The sequence below is a fragment of the Neovison vison genome, chromosome 12 (genome assembly GCF_020171115.1).
Source record: "Neovison vison isolate M4711 chromosome 12, ASM_NN_V1, whole genome shotgun sequence".
Classification (NCBI taxonomy): Eukaryota; Metazoa; Chordata; class Mammalia; order Carnivora; family Mustelidae; genus Neogale; species Neogale vison.
Genome location: NC_058102.1, coordinates 9541597 through 9562850, shown reverse-complemented (window position 1 = coordinate 9562850; position 21254 = coordinate 9541597). Strand labels below are relative to the sequence as shown.

The following is a 21254-nucleotide window of genomic DNA, read 5'->3' as shown; positions in this document are numbered from 1 at the left end:
CCTTAGAGAGGCTGCTGCCCAGTGGTGCCGTCGTACAAGGAAGGCTCCAGCACAGCGCACCCCTCTGCTCTTGGTCCCCATGGCAGGTGCTGTGGGCTCCGTGTTTCCCCAGGATTTCACTGGGGTGGGACCTTGTTTGGTTTGAATTCTAAGAGTAACCACTTTCTTTACATTTGGAAACTGTGGTCTCCGCTCTGGCCTCTGCCCTCAGACACGCAGGTGGTTGGTCTGGATCTCGGGTCACCTGGCCTGCTAACGGGGGCTGACAATACAGCGTGTTACTGTCGTTCACTGGGACTCCGCAGGTCCTCTAGGGGTCTCAGCCCTACCAACTCTCACTTTGGAACAAAACACCAGCCCTTTTGTAGCTGACAAAGAATAAAGTTGTTAATCATCTCGAATGGCCAGTCCTGACCCTTCTGTATGTACAGCTAGCATCTGTGATGTCTTCAGTTCAGTTAGGACCCCTTTCTGGCTTACAGGCCTCCCTGGCACAGAATAAGGGAACGGGAATAGGCCATGGTACGGGGGGTTTGGGGGTATGGCAGATGGGGGGAGAGCTGTGCCTCGAGGGTCCAGAGGATTTGAACACGTGCAGATGCGCAGAGGGTACGCGTCCGGCCCGGAGCACACAACCGGGGCACTGAGCCTTGACTGTGTTCAGTCCCAGGCAGCCGTTTTGGGGAGCAGCTGGGGGATATCTCCTTTGTTGACTGTTCTAGATGCAGAGCAGGTGTTGAGTGAAGTAACGAAACTGGAGCGGTCACGGGAGTGAGCCATAGGACCAGCTCTTTCCTGGCACGGAGGGCTGAGGGGTTACCTGGCCCAAGGCCTCAGTGCTGATTCATACGCGCCTGGTGCCCGCTCCTGCAGCTGCTCACCCCCGCCCCTCCCTACTGACCTGTCCCAGCCTCTGTTTTCTCAGCTGTGGTGGGCACCGGCCCTGGATCAGGTGCCATAGTTAGAAGCAGAGTAGGTTGGAAAGTGTGGCTGTGGAAGCACCCCAGCCCTTCAGGCAGGTCCTCGGAGGCACTGAATCTGGGGACACATTGGAAAGGGAGGGCCAGGACCTGTCCCTTGGAGCTGGCAGCTTCTGGCTCTTCAGGGAACCCATCTCCTTATGCCATTCCAGCATAGGTACAAGGGGCAATGTCCAGTTACCGCGGTGGAGCCCAGTCCCACACTGAAGGCAGATGTGGTCAGTAATGAGACAGGTGAATTCTTCTACCTTCCGCTCAAGTGGCAGCGAGAGATGCAGGCGTAGCTGCGTACTTCTCCTGGATGTCTGGGGGCGCCAGTAAAGCCGCCTCCCTTCCTTCTCCACATCCTCCCCCCGCCCCCCAGCCCAGCATCCCAGAGCAGGGCCAGCCTCAGGCCCCATTCCCCCAACCCAGCTGGGTTTTAGGGGAGAAACCAGGGTTTCTGAAATTCGGGATCAGTCTTTGGGGCATTGTTTTGGTTCAGTGTTCGTTCTCTTGTTTTGCCAAGAGCAGAGTCCCTGTGCCAGGGCCAGATAAAAACTACACATGCCATGAATCCTGGGCATAATTTATTTTTTTTGCATAGGCATAAATTAGAATCTGGAGATAAAAAGTTCAGAACCAATAGTGCAGCATTTGTGACAGGAGAGCGCAAAATGAAACCTGGTTGTCAGGGCTGGGGCTGCTGCCAGAGGGCTGCAAGTGGCCTCCGGCCTCGTCTTCCTTCCAGCTTCCTCCCAGCTTCCTCCTCCAGCCGCCCATCTAGGGCTTAGCCCTGCTCCCAGGGCGCCTGCCTCCACAGCAGCCCCTTGTGGCAGCTGGGTAAGGAGGAGCTGAGTCAGCCCGTGCCCCACACAGCGGGGCTAGGGATCAGCCCAAAGCTTTTCAGTTAAGAATCAGACCTTGAAGAATATATACATAATACAGCAGAGCCCTCTCTTCCCCCAGCCCACCACCCCTGAATGCCGCCGCCCCCGTAGACAATGAGCTAGAAGGAAACAAACTGAGCAAGAGCCGGAAGAGTCCCGAGGGGGCAGCTGAGAATTAGGGCCCTTACACTCGGGCCTGACTAGGATGGGGACCCACAGCAGACAGACCTCTTGCCACCGTGACACCTTCAATGTCACTATCATACTCATGGGACCACCGTAAGAGCCAGGGGCATACCCTGCTCCCCACCCTTTTAAGCTGACTGCAGCTGCTTCTGGCCTCAAAAAACTGGTCTGGGCTCCCTGCACCCTGGGGGAATGTGACAAGCTTGCTCTGGGACACAGGCAGGCCATAGCAGGAATGGGGAGCGGAGTGGACCTCGGTCTCAGCATCGGGAGAGAGAAAGCAACTAGCCCCAGCAGAGGGGGAATCGGACAGGCTGGCCCCCTGGCCCCTCAGAGGCTTACAGGAGCCAGATCCTCAAGGGGTATGGAAAGCCCAAGGGCCCACTTTGACCCAGAACAAGCACAGTGTAGCGAGGCCTTTGGGGGACCTCATGGGTCAAGCTCCCTTAGGTTGATGGCACTAGACTTCTGGAAGAGCCCGGCTACCCTGTACAAGGAGCTGCCCGCCTGGGGCTCAATCCTAACCTGTACCACGAGCACATTCCTCGTGGAGGCCCTCACTTCCCCGCCAGCGCTGGGGACAGCTCACTTGCCCCAGGCCCTCACTTAAAGCCCACCCATGGCTTTGGCACCTGCTTCATGCACGCGCCTACCAACAGCAGCTCCCTCGGTGCCAGCCCCCGTCCTGGTTAAAGGGCAGACAGGTTTCACCCACCTTTGCTGGAACTTGTCCACTCATTGCCTCTCTCCCTGTCTCTCAATCCCCCACGATATGCTACATATATACACCCTTCCAAGAGGGGGAAGTAGACACCCAGTGCCTGGCACAAAGAAGACAAAGAAAAGGGACACTGGAGCTTGCTGTCCCCCTCGAGCTGTCCTGCTGCTAGGACAGCCCTGCATCTTCTCAGCTCCATCAGGCCAGGGGTTCCTGCTCCTGGAAGTCTGTGTGCTGGTCAAGCATGTGGGGAAGTGGCAGGGGTGCTGCTCTCCCCCTCCCAGAGAAAGGGGCACACGCTGAGAGGGGCTGGCCTCCCAGCTGGCTGGCCGCAGCACAGAGAAGGCTTAGTGGGCGGGTTCCCCATGCACCCGGAAGCGGTAGATGCAGGTGTACTCGGGGTGACCCCAGTTAGTCGAGATCCGAAGCTCCACCACCTGGTAAGTTGCCATTTTAGGGTCCTGGGTAGAGAAAGAAGGGGTTCAGTCCTCAAGCCTCACTGACAGGAGGGTAGGGAGGGAGACAGCCCCCGCCCCGTCAGCCTCTACAGAAAAGTGGGCTTCAGAGCTCCTGTCTGCAGCCCATGGAGCAGAGCCTCCAGCCTGCGAGCCACAGCGCCCCAGGGGCTTCATAGGTCCTCCAGGGGCCACTGAGCCACAGCCACGTACAAATGGCCTCGTAGCTGAGGACCAGCGGGGTTCATCCCAGACTGACACATTCGCAGGAGCTATTGCTGTCAGTGGACAGAATTACCTTCATGAAAGGTTTGATGTTGATGCTGGAAAAGAATCCTTTTACTCTGAACTGGGCAGGATTTTTCTCTCTCAAGTTCTCATCAGGCCTCTGTCCTCTATGCTCAAAAAGCCCCAATTTTTGAGTGAGCTCTTGGAACAAATTTCTCCTGGTTTGATGCCAGTAGGCACAGCGCTGTCCTACTCTTCCTGTCTCCCTCTGGCCTTCCACACAGCCTCCTGTCCTCTACCTTCTAAAGGCTTCATCTGCACCCATCCCTGTGAAGTCCCCAGCACTCCGCTGCCTCAGTTACCTCCCTGGGGCTGACCGCTCAGTCTTTGTGTCTAGTTGCCCTGATCGCTCCACTGGACCAGCCCACAGGTGCCTCAGACTTGGTGGCCAAAGCCCCTGTTGCAGCAGCCTGCCTCTTGGCTCCTGAGAGCCATGCCCCCCGCCCCTCTTCTGCAGTTCTGTCCAACGGGACCCTTGGCCTCCTGACTGTGTATCCACCTCTCCCTCCTCACACCCTCTTTCTGCAGCCAATTCCTCACTGGTCTTGTCCCCTCGATTCACCATTTCCACACGGTCACAGTGATACTGTAAGGTCTTGTCACTTCTCTGCCTGAAACATGGCAGTGCCCATCAGAACCAAAGGTGTTTGGCCTGGTAGCCAGGCCTGCCTCTCTCCAGCCTCCCTTCTCGCCACCGTCCCTTTGCCACCTCGTCTGGTTCTTCACCCCTGCTATAGCTCTCAAGCCCCCTGCACAGCATTCACTCGGGGCTGCTCGTTAGAACATGGATTCCCGGGGCACCTGGGTGGCTCAGTCGGTTAAGCATCTGCCTTCAGTTCAGGTCATGATCCCGGGCTCCTGGGATCGAGCCCCACATTGAGTTCCCTGCTCAGCGGGGAGTCTGTTTCTCCCCTCTCTCCCCTTCCCTCCACTCATGCTCGCTTGCTCTCTCAAATAAAATCGTCAAAACAAAACAGAACACTGATTCCTTAGGACCGTTGGAACCCGGCAGCCTACCTCCTGGGGTGTAGACTGGGAGTCTGCATTTCTAACAAGGGCCAGGGAGACTGGTGCCCACTCAGGTTGAGGCAAATGCCCCACCTAAACGCCCTAGTCCTGCTGCCCTGAGGCCCGGCTGGGCCGCCTTCAGATAAGTGCCCTCTCCAGGCAGCCTCCTCCATGCTCCCTGTCTGGGCTGGGCCCCTCCCCTGTGCTGACATCTAGCTGGTACCTCTCCCATGCCACCTTGGACAGCTGTCCCTGTTTCCTCCCGGGAGCTCTCGAGAGGCAGGGGCTGCACTTTTTCTTGCCCCAAACCTCTGGTGCCCAGCCCAGGCTAAGTGCTCAGAAACTGTCTGCTGAGTGGGTGAGAAAGTGAACAGGCCACGTCCGTTCGCACAGCAGAGTCCTGTACCTGGAAGTAGAAGGTCTGAATGGGCTCCCCATCCTGGTCATAGGTGAACTGGCCAAGAAGCGTCCCCTCGTGCTGTAGGTCTTCATCAAACCCCTAAAAAGAGAACAAGGGATGGAGGAAAAATCTTGCACTTAGATGAGTGCCTCGGCCCCCCGAGGAAGCAATACTCTCCCTTCCTGCTCCCATACCAGTCCCTTCCCACACCAGCCGATCAGGCAGCAGCCTTGGTGGGGCTGCAGGGGGCCTGCGCCCTGGACCTGGTTTCTTCCAGTGCAGCCTAAGGTAATTGGGAGTGGGGTACCATTTCGCACCCTGCTACTTTCTCTTCCAAACCTGCTTCCTTCCTCCCAAAGAACAGATCCCAGCTTTATCCTCGGTAGAGCCTGACAGGGTCTGTAGCCTCTCGGCCCACCGCCCCCCTGCCACTGCCCCCCGCCAAAAGGTACTCACAAAGATGGAGAAGTCCTTGGGGGCACTGGAGATGGTGCTGTTGGGCGACAAGGACTTGGGGACATGCTCTAAGGTGACAGCAGTGGGGCGGATGCGGGCAGAGAGGCGAACCACGGCAAAGCCCTGGGGCCCCTGGAAGGCCCAGCAGTTGCCTGGGTGCACGTCTGGCTGGAGGGGAAGGAAGCTGGGTCAGCATAGGGCCGCTGACCAAGACAGCCCACCCTGAGCACAGCTTGTGGTGATCCGAGATGGGAGTCCCCCAGCTACCCGGGTGACTCTGCTCGGGGCCCCTGCTGCTGCCCTCTCTGGGTGCCTACCTGGAGAATGACTCGGGGGGACTGGGAGTGGTACCACAGGGGGATGCCGAAGAGGCTGAGGAGGGCCGTCTTGGTCTCGTAGGTCTCAGAACACCGGGTGCTGATGACACTCGCCCCTAGGACAGGCAAGCAAGGCAGTGTGGGCACCTGGAGCGGGACCCCAGCAGCGGAGGGAGGGTGGGAGATCCAGACACCAGCGTACCTCGCCAGCCCAGGGCACCAGGTGGGGATGGCTACTGCCAGGTGCTCTCTGAGGATGGCGGGCACGTGCCCCGGGCCCCGGCTGTGTCGCTCAGCTCTATCCAACTACAGAGTAACTGAGCGTCAGCCTCTCCCTGGCCAACAACAGTGTTCTCTTCCCCCAGACTTCTCCAAGCTTCTTAACTAGCCTTTGTTGTGAGTGACAGTGTGCTGATCTCAAGCCCCAGCCCCAGCGCCACGGCTGCCCGGGCCGATGCCAGAGGGCCCGCCAGCACGGGGGCCCGGCTCTGCCAAGGGCGGGGAGTCCCACGCACCTCCCGATTCCAGAGCGTAGTCCACCATCCCGATGCGGTCCTCGCTGTAGCGCTTCAGGGCCTGGTTTACGATGCGCTGCACCTGCTAAAGGGAGCCCCAGGGCGGCTGCCAAGAGCTGCAGACTTGTCCACCTGAGCGCCCACTCCTGGGGGCCCCTCCCCGCCTGCACCACACACTGGCATCCAGCCACATGTGCCACTTCCCTAGATGTCCCCCCCCGACCAGTCCCAAAGCCCACATGAGAGCCCACGTGAGAGCCTCTCGCATGTCCCTTAGGCTCTGGAACATACCAGAAAGCCGACAGTGTGGGACTGTGCAGGTGGATGGCTCCCAGGGAAGAGAACGCTGTGTCAGGGGTGGGGCTGTTCCGGGGGCCACCCAGTCCTCACCTCCTCTGTCACCCCGATCACGCCTTCCTTCTGCAGCGTCAGCCCCAGGCTGGCCGCGGCCTCCCTCGCGGACTTGCCCTGCATCTCGGCCACGTGGGCGAGGATCTTTCTCTCCAGCTCCTGCAGCTGAGCTTGCATCTCCTCTCGCTGCAGGAGCCCCGTGCGGGTTCCCCCACCTCGGAGAAGGAACTGACTGACCCAGGCAGGGAACTGAGACTCCACCTAGGGACGGAAGAAAAGGTCTCTGAGGAGCTCACAGGGACATTGTTGCTCTGGCGGCCCAGGCCAGGGCAGCAGCCGGCTTGAGTGGAGGGGGTAGGGAAGGAGAACAAGCCAGCCTGGGAGGGGGGGGCTGGCCCAGCACGCCCCGCTGACCGACACGGGGGGAAGAGTCGGGCACAACCGTCCACGTTACTGAAGACAAAACAGGAAGAACTCCAGTCAGAGCAAGCCCGCATCTGTGCCAGATCCCCAGCAGGGGCCGGCGGGACGATCGGGCTCTTGGCCGCACGGGCTCCTAGGACTGGCGCCCTCAGAGGACAGGCTGTTCAGCAGGGCCTTTGCGTGGTTCCAACTTACGTCATCCCTCACGGCCTGCAGCTGCTGGGGCAGGAGGCCCACTTGGTCTGCCACCGTGCTCTGCTTCAGGCTCAGGGCCGCCAGCTCCTGCCGCAGGGCTGCCAGCTGGCCCTCCAGCCGCCCCAGCTCCTTCACGGAGTTCTCTCGGAAGGCCTCTTGGGTCATCCTACTCCCAAAGAGAGGAGAGAAGAGTAAGCCTTGGGTCTCCGGTGAGGGGTGAGGCCGTGACGAAGAACACAAGAGCATCCCCCTCACCGGCTCCAGACAGAAGTGTGTGCCCACCTTCCGCGGGCGCGGGGGAGGCCTAACACCTGGGGACCCCGGCTGCAGAGCACAGCCCCGGTGCCTACGATCCCACGGAATGAATTCTTATCCTGTTCCCTTTCTAAGCCCAGGTCCTTCTGCCTCCGCCTCTCCCACCCTCCACACATCCAGCTGTCTGGGGCTTGGGAAGGCAGCCTGCACGTGTGTGCAGAAAAAAAAACGGTAAGTCTCCACGTGAGCCCACAAATCCCACTTTTCTTGCGGTGCCTCCCCTACCCAACCTCTCTCGCACCCAAGGCCAGGCTCTCAGCAGCTGTTCCTGAGCCAGGTTTCAGCCACCCCCTCTCTGCTCTGAGGCGCTCTTCCCCAGGCCTGCCTGGGTGCGGGGAGGGGAGGGGCAGGCCTAAGCCAGACAGCAGCGCCCATTACCTTTGCCACTCAGACTTCAGCTGCTGGAGTCGAGCCTCAGACTCCTGTAAGCAGGAAGAAGGCACAGATACAGCGAATGCCAAGCTCACAGCGACCGGTCTCCCAGAGCAGGAGTCTTTGTTTCCCCACAGCCCCACCCCTGCAAACCTAAACCGCCTGGTCAGGGTCCCTAGGAGAACCCCCGAGCTGGCACACCTCCGCATTCATTCATTCACTCACTCGTGCACTTGGCACGTCATACCCAGCACAGGAGGCCTCCTGAAAACCCCCTTCCTCAAGTGTGCCCCAGCATGTCCCTGCAAAGCATTCCGGGGCCCATGGGCTCGGCCCCCGCAGAAGTCAGGGGACCACACCCTCACCCTGGCTGGTGTCTAAGCAGCCCCTTTGGGAGACCCATGCTGTCTCAGGCTACGGGCAGACATTGAACAGGATAAGGGCCCCACCGACCTGGGAAGCCTGGACAATTTTCTTAAAGAGGTCTTCGGAGTCTCGGTGATGCTCTGCTCTCAGGGTGACCAGTTCCTCCTGTCGGAGAGAGGAAAGCGGCTCAGGACTCCCAGAGATACAGGCGAAGGGAACTTCACGACCAGGATGTGGTGGGACTGGAACTTGAACCAGGCCTGTCCATGAACTTCAGCCCCAGCCTCTCTGCTCCGGTGCCCCTTGGAAACCCGCGCGTCTCCCTTGATGTCTACCGCACACCTCCTGTGCCCGGCACTCTACAGTCTCACGCTCCTGGAGCGCCTCCGTTTTACAGGGAACTGAGGCTTAGACAAGCTAGCTGTCAGGTGACACAGTGCGGTCTGTCGTGTCAGGGTGCGCAGGGCCTCGCCCCTCCACCCCACACCCCCACGGTACCAGCCACGCGCCTCCCCGCTCCCGCTCAGAGACCTGGATCCGCGCAGCAGTGTCCCTGCGGAAGTCCTCCTTCAGGGCAGCCTCACGGCGGCTCACCAGCCCCTCCAGAAGCGCCAGCGTGTCCTCCTGGCTCAGGCCCACGTGGCCCCCCCCGCCGGCAGCCCCCTGCCGCAGCTCCAGCCGCTCCAGCCGCATGGCCTCCTTCTGCCAGTTGGAGGAAAATTCTGCGGCCAGAGCTTCCAAGCGCCGCTCCAGAGAGTGGACCCGGGACAAGATGCGCTGCTCAGCCTGGTGGGGTGGGGAGGGAAAGCCATGGAGGTGAGGGACCTGCGATGACAGAGCTTCCCCAACGGAAAGGAAAGAGAATCCCAGCTACATGCGAATGTGAACCCACGCTGGCTCAGAGGACTGGCTCAAGGATGCTCTGTGCCCTGCAGTTGGGGGCGGGGGGGGGACGACACCAGCAGGTAGCTGGGATGCCATAAAGCTGCTGACATGTGGTGACCGTTCAGCACAGGACGCCGGACACATGTGGCCCAGAAGGGTCTGGTCCCCAAGGAGGAGTGGGTATTGGCCAGGTGAGTGGGGACATAGTGAGGAGGGACCTGCGAGGGGCTGGGTGGCCTGCCGGGCTGACCCCAGCCCCCTTCCCTCTGCTGCATGGATGCACATGCCAGAAAGTGAGGGGCCGAGGGGTTCAGCCGCTGACTTCCGCAGCTCCCACTAAGTCTGTCCAAGAGAACCGGGGCTAAAAGACAAGATAATTTGAAAAGGCTTTCTTTCTTCTCTCTAATTAGAAGGCCCACAAAGGAAACAGAATAGAAGTCATTTGGAGTCATTTGGGGGTTGTTCCTGATAGCGTGCCATGAATTCTGAGAAACCTGCTGGCTTAAAAACAAAAAGCTTTGTCAAGGGAAGATATAATCTGTCAACTGTCAGTTAAAGACAGGAGCCTCCTGAACGCAGAAGTTGCTTCTGATTTTTAAAATTTTTTAAGTAGGCCGTACATGTGCAGGACTCAAAAAGCAAACAGTAAGAGGTCACTTTCTTAACCTGTGTCCCTATCTACCTGGTGCCCTCAGCCACCATCCACTCCCAAACAAAGCAATGATTTTCAGTCCTGTCCCTGCACATACAAGCAAGCACAAAGATCTCTTCCTTTTCACAGAAAAGCTGGTGCTGAAATTATATTTAACATCTTTACTAATGATTACAAAAGGGAAAGTTATTAATGCCAAAATAGGTCATTGTTTTATGAAATGATAACATGATGGTCAGGAAAGTAGTATCTACCAAAATAAATGGTTACCCCAATCAGCTTCGGCAAGATACAAGCAAAATTCAAATAGATTTAGGGACTAAAGAATTTTAAGTTTTCCTTGTCGCATGCACACATTCTGGTTATCTGGGCACTTGTCACCACCCCCCACCGCCCCACTGGACTGCAGCCTCCTTGAGGACACAGCCTGGGCTGCAGAACTGGCCCCCGGCTACCCTCCTCTCTGTATCCGCACCCTCCGCAGTGTGGCCTTGCAGGCGCTCCCAACAAGAGGTCGGGTCTCTGTCCCCCTCTTGGAACGTAGACTGGCTGTGAGATGGCCTTCGGCCTTGAATGTGGCAGAAGGGACAGTTCTGAATCTAGGCCTGATTTCGCTCTCCTGGAACCACAGAACAAGTGCAGGCGAGCTGAAGGAGGAAGCACGTGTGGGGCACGGTCCACCCCACTGACGCACGGGCCAGCTGCAGACCCTGCAGGGAGCCCGGCCTAGACCAGCCTGTCCTTGCTCAGACCAGAGAAGCCACAGACTCAGGGGCTAATCAAATGCTTGTAGTTTTAAGGCACTGATTTTAGGGGTGATTTACTTGTGGTAACTGACCAACGTGATCACCTTATCCGTAAAGGATGCTTCGTAAATATTGATAAAATTATACTGCAAAGGAACAAAAGTAGACAAAATGATTTGTCCCATTTTTTTTTTTCCTTCGGTTTTCGGTGCTTAAGATGGCAACTACCTTCGGGGCAGTTTGAAGTCCTGTTTAAGCACAAGCAAACGGCTCCCCCCGTACTGCACCCAAGACAGGTAGAGAGAGGGGGGTCCTGGGAGACAAAGCAGTTTACCCATGTGGACCATGTTCCTTCTCAGAGCCCCGTAAAGTGTTAATTGCAGGGAAATCAGCCACACACACAGGTGGGGCGAGGACCCGGGACCCCCAGATCCTTACCTGGAAGTGGGAGGAGTCTCTGGGCTCCCACACGTCCTGCTGCCTGCCGCTGCTCTTTGATGCCCACCAGGAAACCAGAGCAGGGTGGAAGGTCTGCAGCCCATAGGGGTAGAAATACCAAGCACCTGTATACAGAGGAGAGGGGGTTATCTGGGCCAGTGGCCGTGTGCAAGAAGGCACAAGCTGCTGGAGACGGCAGCCCAGTCAATATGGGTTCCTGGTAGCCTGCCGATCCCGTGCGCTGGCTTTCTGCTGGAAATCAGGATGTGGGATGGAGGTTCCCGTCATTCTCAGATGGAGGCTTCCACCGGATTGTCCCAGAGTATGTGCATTCTCACATCGCTCGGGAGCCCTCATCTTTCTCTGGATGGCAAAACTCAGAGAACGTGGCTGTAATGAGCTAGGAGTGATCCCAGATAGAACCAGGGGCCACCCTCAACTGCCATCAGAATCACCCAGGAAGCTTTTAAAATACAAAATATCGGGGCATCTGGGTGGCTCAGTGGGTTAAGCCTCTGCCTTGGGCTTGGGTCATGATCTCGTGGACCTGGGATCCAGCCCCGCATCAGGCGATCTGCTCGGCAGGGAGCCTGCTTCCCCCTCTCTCTCTGCCTGCCTCTCTGCCTACTTGTGATCTCTTTGTCAAATGAATAACATAAAATATTAAAAAAAATAAAAGAACAAAATACAAAATATCTGGCCCCACTTTCTAGAGCATGAACTCATTGGTCTGGGGGCTCCCTCTATAGGTGAGGTGTTTTCGTTTTTTAAGATTTTACTGATTTACTTTGGGGAAAGAGCAAGGGAGTTGGGAGCGGGAGAAGGAAACTCTGTGTGGAGGCCCAGAGCCTGATACGTGGCTTCATCTCACGGGAGCCCGGGATCATGGCCGAAGCTGAAACCGGGAGCTGGATGCCCAATCAACTGAGCCAGCATGTGCCCCTACAGGTGAGTCTTAAAAGCTCTTTAAGTCTTTAAAAGCTTAAAAGGGCACCTAGATGGCTCCGTTGGTTAAGTGTCTGACTCTTGATCTCAGGGTTATGAGTTCAAGTCCAGCACTGGGCTCCTTGCCCGCAGGGATCCTATTTATAAAAACAAACAAAAAACAAGCTCCCCAGGGAACTCCCATGGGGACTGTGACTGAGCATCACTAAAACAAGACACCTGCTAAGAGAAGGTACTTTCAACCTAAGACGCCACTGCCACAGTGACACGTGCATGTTGCTTTAGGGGTCACGTGCTTGTGGAGCTTTCGCTCCTGAGCTTGCACACGCGTGTCTGTGTGGGGGGCAGTGGTGAGGGCACCTGAAAAGCCGTGTCCATCCGAGTAGGACCACAGCTGCCACTCAGCCGGGGGCTGGGAGCAAGCACGGCAGGAAGCACACGCCCACCAGGCTTTCAGTCAATCCCTCTGGACATGCCTCACTTCCTGCACGCCCCTCCCTGCGCAGGCCACCCCAGCGGCCTTGCACACTGTCCACGCGCCTCTCTCCATGACGCCACTGGGACAGCAGCTCCATCAACCCCGCGAGGCCCCGGTGAAACTCAGCGGAGGTAACCCGTGAACAAAGCACGATCCAATTGTAAAAGATCATTATTATTTTACGGGTGATGCCCAGTTTCCACTGGACGTGAACAAGCTGTTCTTATAACAGGAAACAAAAAGGAAATCAACACTTGGAAAAATTTTCCGCCTCGCTATTCAATAAATACAAGTTGAGGCGACGCTAACCCTATAAAACCAACCCTAGGTGCGCCCGGGTGGCTCAGTCGGCTAAGCGTCTGCCTTCGGCTCAGGTCATGATCCCGGGGTGCTGGGATCGAGCCCGCATCTCCCTCTCCTCCCCACTCGTGCTCTCTCTCGCATCTCTGTCGCCCTCTCTCTCAAATAAATAAAAGCTAAAAAAAAAACAACTCTTGGGGCGCCTGGGTGGCTCAGTGGGTTAAGGCTTTGCCTTCGGCCTGGGTCATGATCCCAAGGTCCTGGGATCGAGCCCCGCATCAGGCTCTCTGCTCAGCGGGGGCCCTGCTTCCCCCTCTCTCTGCCTGCCTCTGCCTACTTATGATCTCTCTCTCTGTATCTAATAAATAAAAACTTTAAAAAATCAACTCTAAAAATAGAATAAAGCATGGTCTCTATCAATTAATTGTAGATGGGCACAATCATTAAAACAGCCGGGGTGGGGCGTGGGGGAACAGCCCGGAGGCCATAGAGGCAGCTCCTGTGGAACTGTGGGCCCCCAGTGGTGCTGCTCCATTCATTACAGGCTGAACACACAATACATACACACAATGGTTACAACCACGTAAAACACATGAGATCATTCTAGGATAGAGACTGGAACAACGTCAAGCGTCTTGTAAATGAGCGATCTTAAAAAGAGCAAGCTTCTCTTTACTACTTTACCGTTTTGATCTCAAAGACAGCTAAAGATTGAACCAGACTGGTGACAAGAATTCACTCACCCAGACGACATCCTGCTTTTGAATGAAGGGAAAGTGACTACTAGTAACAGTGCTCCTATACCAGGACAGGTCCCGAGCCACAAGGCTCCAAGAATGCTCTAGACATGCCAAGGCAGCCCAGCGCAGCCACCCAAACAGGACAAAAGTCAGTGGACCGGGGCATATCCCCTTTCACCCACTGGGTGCCCTGCGCATGCCGCATGGGTCAGTGAGGGCCTGGGAGAGCCAGACAGGATTGGCCAAGGGATTGGGGCTGCCCAGGCTCCGTCTGATCCCACTCACCCTGCCTCCTTCCCTTCCCTGTAGGTCATCACTGTCCCTTTGGTTCTCACGCCGCCACTCAGCGCCACCCCCAACCACACCCTGCCCTGCCCCTCTGGCTCACCAGCTCCATTTGAGCCTGGCACGTACATCCTACCCCGCCCCTGCAAGCCTGGCGAGCTCACCGTAGGTCAGGCCAGTCGTGAGCAGCAGCAGCAGGAGGAACCACAGGAATGTCTTCACAGATGAGAAGCGCCTACACCACAGGCGGGGAGAAGGGGGGCAGAGATGTCAAGAGGGCATTCGGGGCCCTTCATCCCCATGGGGAGTCTGCAGAGGCTTTTCCCAAGCACAAAACTAGAGCTGGACGGGGTGCCCTGAAGTGCTCCATCTTCCCTGGGCTGGATTGGACACTTTAGAACTTTACTTTCTTGGAATAATGGGGAGAATTCTGACACTCTGAATTTTACGGATGTTATTTAAAAACAAGCGAAGTGGGGTCTCTGAAAAACCTTTCATTCACAGAGATTCTCAAAGCAAGCAATTCTAGAAAACAACAACAAAAACAACAGAACTACTTAAACAACATTCTTTCAGAAAACGAGGAACCTTCTTTTGGTGACACAGATCCACCCCTGCCCCTCTGCTCAGCCCAGCTGGCCAGCCATCCAAGCCAGGATTACGGCCAGAGGACCCTGACTTCCTGGCTCGGTCTTTCCTGGCTCTGCTGGGTCCGGGATTTGGGAAATAAACCCACAGCCCCCCTCACGCAGCACCTACTCCTGGCTTTGGAAACACGCCTCAGAGAACACTGCGTTCTAGACTGCCATGAGGCCAAGAGGAAAGCCCAACTTTCTTGGCCACACCACTTGCTGGCTGGAGCCTAAAACGTGACCAACAGGAGGAAAGCCGTGCTCGGCAGACACAGAAGTGGCCAGCGGGGGCTGGCATTTAGCAGAGACAATCTAAGGAACTGGAACCTGTAGTTCCAGAACCCTCCCTGAAGAGCTCTTGCTTTGGAAAACAACACCTGACCCAGGCCCCTCATCTGTTGGGCAAAAAGGGGCTGCTCTGGGGGGTCCGCTCTCTGCTCAGTGATAAAAGCTGCGTGTGAACTGGGATGACCATCTTCAGAGAAAGCATACGTGGGTTTAGGAGCTCTCTTGGTCCCTTCTGTCCCTGGGCTTCTGGGTTCCTTGTCAAAGTGGGGGTCGCGCTCACCTGGTCAAAACGAAGACATCAAGAAGGGAGGCAGCTGTGGTCAGGCGATACCAGGTCGTGCCAACCCACCAGTAGAGGAGGCCAAAGAGCCGGCCTAGAAGAGGGACCGGCAAGTCCTAAGTGTCACCCTGAGCCAGAGGCCTGCAGGTCATGGTTTCAGATCACCGCTCTGTCCACCTGCCGCCCTCTCCACCCCGACCCCCAGCACTGAGCTGCCGGGGCACCTCTGTCCCGTCCGAGGTGACCCCGTTCCTCTGATCCCACCTGCCTGGTCTGCCAACGCCCTCCATCCAGCTCCACGGCTGCTGCCACCCTGAGAAGGCTAGAGTGTTACTGCAGCTCCTGGTCTCCGGTGACTATTCTAGAATGAGCTTTCCCTGATGGCCTGACGGTCTCTCGATGGGCTACCCCATCCCAGGGAGAAGCTGGGGGAAGAGGCAGCTGTAGAGAATGGAAATAATGGTGCACAGAGCAGCCAGCACCCACCTGGAGAAGTGACAAGCGTCCAGAGACAAGAGGCTGCCCAGGAGACGGCGTTCCTTAACCGTGAACCCGAACTATGGTGGTCCGTCTCCGAGTAGCCTGCCGGGACAGAGAGGCCATAGCTCAGTCTGTCCTCACTCTCACAGGCCCAGGGCGGGGAGACTGCCTATCAGTTGTCTCCTTTAGACTGTGAGCTGAGCCCCCCATCATTCCCCTTCGCATCCCGGGAGCATCACACGGGCCTGGCATCTCGGTCAGTAAATGCCCGTTAAAGGAGCAAAGGGGTAGGTTTCTGACATTTTATTTCCCTTGGGCCTCTCGTCTGCGTCCCTCCCCTCGCCGCCTGTCCTGCAGACCGCCGTTCGCAGCTAGACTAAAGGCCTCGAGCCCCTCCTCGATGTGAAGCCCCGCGTGAAGTACTTGCTGGAAACAAGTCGAACACGATGGAGCTGACCCCAGGCTGCTCTGACAGGTGGGGACAGGGCAGCCACAGTGTGTTAAGGGCCACCCCAGGCCTGCGTTTCGGGAGCCACGGTGGCACGGGGGGATGCCCGGCTGGTCTGTGGAGAGGCCTGCCGGATACCGCGCTCTCGCGGGCTGTCAGGGGGCCCCTTCCCTGGGCCTCCCCCACCCCCTCCCCCCGGCCCCCGCCCCAGGCGTCGGCCTACCTGCAAAGTCATCCTCGGAAGAGTAGCCGGAGGAGGACCCCAGGAAGTCCTCGGAGCTCCTGTTCTCAGCAAGCCCGTTGAGTTTGCTGCTCTCCGTGCCTCTCCTCCTGCGCACCCGCAGGTCCTCACCTGTGCAGGAAAGAGCGCGGGGTTCTCCAGGGGCCAAGAGCTGCGCCCAGGAGGCTTTGCCAGAGGGCCTCGCAGGGACACCCCGAGAAGCACCTCTGACGGACAGACGGCACTGCCCTTCGCCTCTCCTGAGCTCCCTGGGTCCACAGGAGGGTCTCTGGCCGGGAGCAGCACCAGGAGGGCTTTGCTGCCTGATGTGGCCTTCGGGTTCAGACACTCGGCTCCCCTTCTGAGGGTTTCTGAAGACAGCGAACCCCTCCTCTGGCCCAGCAGTGGTGAGGAACCCACTCAGGGAACACCTGGGACCTTACGTTTCCACCGGAAGCCAAGCCCGGGGAGAAAGGTCTGATACTCACCCCAGTAGGGCTCACTGTGCAGGTGGTCATCAAGGATGGAGCTCCTGGCCAGGGAGGCGGCCCGGGGGCTGCCGAAGTAGGACTCCCTGACCACCGACTCGCTGTAGTACGAGGTGTGGTCGTCAGAGGAGGGGCCCAGCTGGGGCGCTGGGGACAGGCGCTTCATGTTGCTGGATTTCCTCTTCAGGGTCCTGTGGGGGGGGTCAACCAGGAGTGGGGAGGCCGGAAACAGGCAGGTGAGCCCAGCGAGGAACAGGAAAGCAAGCCACTCTGCCCGTCTCTCCTGGGGGGGGGGGATCAGCCCCGTTGCTAGGAAACAGCTTCCCAGCTAGGTGCCAACCACAGGTGCTTCCTCCTCTCCCCCAGTCTCTCAGCCTCACCAGCAGTTAGGTGATGGGGTCAGGATTCAAAGCCAGGTCCTTAGCCTTGAAGCCAGTTTCCTCTTGGGCTTCTTACCACAGTAGCAATCTCTCCCACCCCCTGGAAACCCAGACCAACCCGACAGGGCCTCCCGGGACTAGCAGAAGCCTTGAGAGCTGCTATGTGGTCCCGCTATCTGTCAGCGGGGCAGGACGGGGCGGGCGCCTGGTTCAGCTCATTCACCGTGCCCCTCCGACGTGGGCCTCTCCTGCTGCAGCCCTACGGACCATACATGGGGGCCTGGGGACAAGGGCCAGAAGGGCACACCCATCCATAGCAGAAGGGGCTCCTGTGAACCCCACTTGTGCTTTTGGGGTTTCTGGCCTTTTGGGGCTTCTGGCTTTTTGGGGTTTCCAATCCTGAAGCTACCTCTCCCCACGTCCTGTCCTCTGAACATGGGGGCAATGGCCGGGCTCACAACACAGGGAGAAGGAAGAGCAGGGCTAGGTCTTGGCATCCTCAAAGGCGTGAAGGTTCCTGCTCAACTGGAAGAGGGGGTCTGAGCCCTGCCCACTGAGGGGACAATGGGAAGATGCAGTGCGGTGACCTGCCCGAGTCCTCTGCGCTGCTCAGCGCGATCCACGGTGGGGGCAGGGGAGGGCGACGGCAATCCCTTACCTGAGAGGACTATCTTTAAACAGGGTGCTCTGGCTTCCCATCACCGAACTCCCTCCACTGCTGCTGCCCCCGTCATCATCACCCTGGGAGTAGCGGGAAAGGCGCTGGCTTCGGCGAGACATGGCAAGGTAGGCTGGGGACCCTCCTCCTGAAGAGACTCTTGGGAGAGAAAGGAGGCCACGTGAGGGTTGTCCTCAGCGCCTCCCTGGCTCCCAGGGACCAGCCCACCCTCCCCGTGCATTCGACCCAGCCTGACAGGTGGGGACATGGGGCAGCCGGCACCCAACCTGCTGCTGGTGTCCCTGCCCAGCCTCGGGCTCCCTCGGGCCCCGGGAGGCCTCTCCCACTGCTTCCTACAAGCTTCTCCTGTTTTCGGCTAACCGGATGCTGAGCTGCGCATGAGGCAGAACCGGACCTTCTGCAACCTTTGGCCCATAGTAGAGCACCCAGGACGCGACAGGCACCCCCACCCCAATGCTAACTGAATGCCTCTGATTGCTGCTCCGTCGCCCAGCCCATGATGCTGCCCTCCCCCCTAGAGCTGTGTGAGCACTCATTCCAGCTCTTTCTCTTGGAGGGGACACGTTTTCTTTTCCTTGTGGCTATGCTCTCTGATTCAGGGTGCCCCTCCAACCTGAACTGGAGAAAACTTTTTCCTAGTAAGTCCCTGAAGGGGTCTGTGTGCTGTATCCCCCAGTGACAACATCCTGACAGGACTGGGATGGTGATGACAAAATACTTTGTTAAAGGCCTCCTAGGTACCTGGCTTCTTACACAGCCATCTCTGATCCTTGTGAGCATGGGAGACACGGCTACTGCCATCGTCCAAGAGAGCATCCTGGGACACCAGGGTGGGGGAGGGGGATCGGTGACCTTGCCCACTGTCACCTAGCCTATGAATGACAGGTGGCACAGCCTGAGTCGTTCCCCTCTACCATCAAGTTTTCAAGGTGCTTTCGGAATGTGTCATGTGTCCCCAACTAGAGTCTTGAATAGCCTCAAATATGCTCAGAACATGCTGTAGACAGAGTTGTCACACAACCAGGACTTGTTAACAAACAAAGCGGGGAGGTAGAGCGGGGTGGGATTAGGCCGTCTCTGCTGGAGGGAACAAGTCAGCGCGTGGGGTGAGAGCTCAGGGCTCTGGAACGGATGTGGAGGACTGAGAGGAGGCCAAGGAGAGGGAACCAGGCAAAGGGCAGCGCTCTACAACCAGAGGAGGACGGAGAAGCCTTCTGGAGATTAAAAAAAAAAAAACAAACCCAAATTCAAAATCCCAGATGACCAACGTGAAGAGTCTCAATGTGGTGCCCTTGCCTGCCCACGTTACAAAGTTTTTGTTACATATGGGGCCCCCTCAAGAGTCCCCAGTACCTGTGACTTATTATCCCTTCTGGTCTTCCTGGGTGATACTTAAATTGTTCCCTATGTCGTACAGAGGGCACCGACTCTAGCATTTCCCAACTCAAGACTGTGGAAACCAGAAGGTCTGGTTAGTCTAGCTGGAGAATTCTAGAAAGTTCTCTTCTGAAAAAACAAGCACTTCCATGTCTTGGTCTTACTGGCATCCTCCCAGGTAGGATGCCCACCTGGCATCCCTCTGTGGTTTTTAGCCTGTGTTGGCAAAGGGACTGATCAGTAGTAGCAGAAGCAGGAAGTTGGCCTGGGTCCTTGCCCTTATTCCACTCCTTATAAGGTAATTCCACCCCTCGCCGGCCCTTCCCACCTGAAAGCTCCACATGCCCAGATAGGCTCCTCCTCCTAACCCTGCAGGCTGAAGGCAATGAAGCCTTCACCCTGGGACAGAAACAAAACAATGTTTCTGCCAAACTCAAGCCGCTGTTGGCAAGAATATAAATATTCAGACAGAGCCAGTGCGGTGGGGGCGCGGGCAGAAGGGGCTAGTGAAAACAGAGCAGACGGCACCCTCCTCCACCCTCCCCATTTTTCCCGCAGTTCTGGTAGCCCGCAAACAGTTTGCAACTGAGTCTGGGCTTCAAAGGTAAGAAAGGTCAAGGCCGGAATCCTCCAAAACAAGAGCCTCTGGGAGCTCAAATCTTTTGCATATCAGCAGAGAACCCACCCTCCCCAACACAAACACACCAGTTAAGAAACCCTCGAACACAACATCCCTCCCCACCTCGGAGCTGAACCACATCCTTTTCTCAACTGCACCTTCCCCCACCTCCCCACCCCCACCCCCGCCACAAACTTAGATGGGATGCTGCCAGTCTGCAGACTTAACCTAGACCTCCAGCATCTTCCATGGGGGGTTTTCACACTACTTTGCCTCGTGGGACCTGTAAAACCCTCCAGGTGCTTACTCCCTTCTCCCTTCACTTTCCCTACGGGCTGAACCTACAGGCATTTGATTTTTTTTTTTCTTTTTTTTTAAACCAACCACGCGCCTTCCCTGCCGCTCTGTTCTAAGTCACACTCCCGCCTCCTATTTGTTTGGTTTCTTTTTTTAAGAACGGAACAAAATGGGCCTTCCTCCTATTCCCAGAGTCTGACAGGCAGAGGCAGGGAACTGTCTGTCCCTGGAAACTGCCTGCCTGGCACGAAAACACGGGCACTGCCCTGGGCCGGTCGGAGGTGGCCCGGCTGTCGCTCCCCTCCTCGCGGGGAGGTCCTGCGCGGGGAAGTCCCGCCTGGAGACATCCGCCCTCCGCGCCGGCCAGTGGGCGGGCTGCGGAGATGAGTCAGGGCGGCTGGCCCCGGCGCGGCGCTGGCCCTTCCCAACCGGCCCAGGGGCGTGCGCCGGGCGGGGCTGGAGCCCGGCCCAGCTTGGCCGGGAGAGGAAGAACCAGGCCTGGGCAGCTCGGCCCTGGCCGGAGCCGCCCGACGCTGACCCCGGAGTCGGCGCGCCCGGAGCCCGGGGCCCGCGGGGAGGCGAGCGAGGCCGGCCCCGCGCCCTTGCCCCGCACGTCCACCCGCCAGAGGCCCACGGCCGGCGGTTACCTGCTGCCGCGGCTGCTCCGTGCGGGGCCGGGGGCGTGCGAGGCCCGCTGCGCCGCCCGGGCGCGCCCCCTTCCCGCGTCGGAATCCCGCGAGCGGTGCTCGGTGAGAGGCCAGGGGCGCGCGGGCAGCAGCGGCGCCGGACGAGGCCAGCGGGCGGGACGGCGCGGCAGACAATGAGACCCGCGCAGAACCGCGCTGCGCGAGTGGGGCCGGCCAGCGCGCGCGTGGCCGAGTGTGTATGTGTGCGCCTGCCAATCAACGCTGACAGGCCGCGGCCCATTGGTCGGGCCCCGCCCGCGTCACCGCCCACTGCCACCGCCCATTGGGCGGTTTGAACACAAAGGCTCCGGTTCGCTCCGCCCGCCGCGTGGGCCCGGGGGGGCGCCCCGTGCGCCTTGCTTGGAGTCCGCGCGTGGGAGGCGCGGGGGCGGCGGCGGCAGCTAGAGGACGCTGCTGGAGCCCGCAGGTGGGGGCTCGGCCGGGCCTGGCTGCGCACTTGACTCCGGGCCTGGTGGTGCTAAACACCTGATCCCGCTCCCAGCGCTGCCTCCTGCGCCTTGTCCCACCCGTGACCTACTGGCCGCGGCGTCCCAGTGCTCTGCAAGCCGACTCCGCCGGCCGGGGTGCCAGGGCCTTAAAGGCATCGTGACGAGACAGGCTCTCTGGGGATGGCCCGGGGAAGTGGGGAGTAAGGGGAGTAGAAGACCCCTGGCCTCAGGCCCATCTGGAGGGGGAG

General features: G+C 58.4%; 1 protein-coding gene across 2 annotated transcripts; it reads right to left on the bottom strand.

Annotated features, from left to right (window-relative positions):
* Positions 1-1532: 1532 nt before the first annotated feature.
* SUN2 (Sad1 and UNC84 domain containing 2) lies at positions 1533-20710 on the bottom strand. Of its 2 annotated transcripts, none has more exons than XM_044229409.1 (18): positions 20519-20710; positions 17558-17716; positions 16520-16710; positions 16035-16163; positions 15370-15465; positions 14808-14883; positions 13848-13918; positions 10936-11060; positions 8746-9000; positions 8302-8379; positions 7855-7898; positions 7162-7327; positions 6583-6804; positions 6193-6277; positions 5678-5793; positions 5361-5528; positions 4911-5003; positions 1533-3214 (listed from the first exon to the last, which is right to left on the bottom strand). In XM_044229409.1, exons 2-18 carry the CDS (start codon positions 17677-17679, stop codon positions 3101-3103), a joined length of 2151 nt encoding a protein of 716 aa, XP_044085344.1. In that variant the 5' UTR covers positions 17680-17716; positions 20519-20710; the 3' UTR covers positions 1533-3100. The 2 variants fall into 2 exon arrangements, with proteins under 2 accessions (XP_044085344.1, XP_044085343.1); XM_044229408.1 differs by lacking the exon at positions 14808-14883 and adding an exon at positions 14884-14977 and having other exon boundaries at positions 20519-20708.
* Positions 20711-21254: the final 544 nt, after the last annotated feature.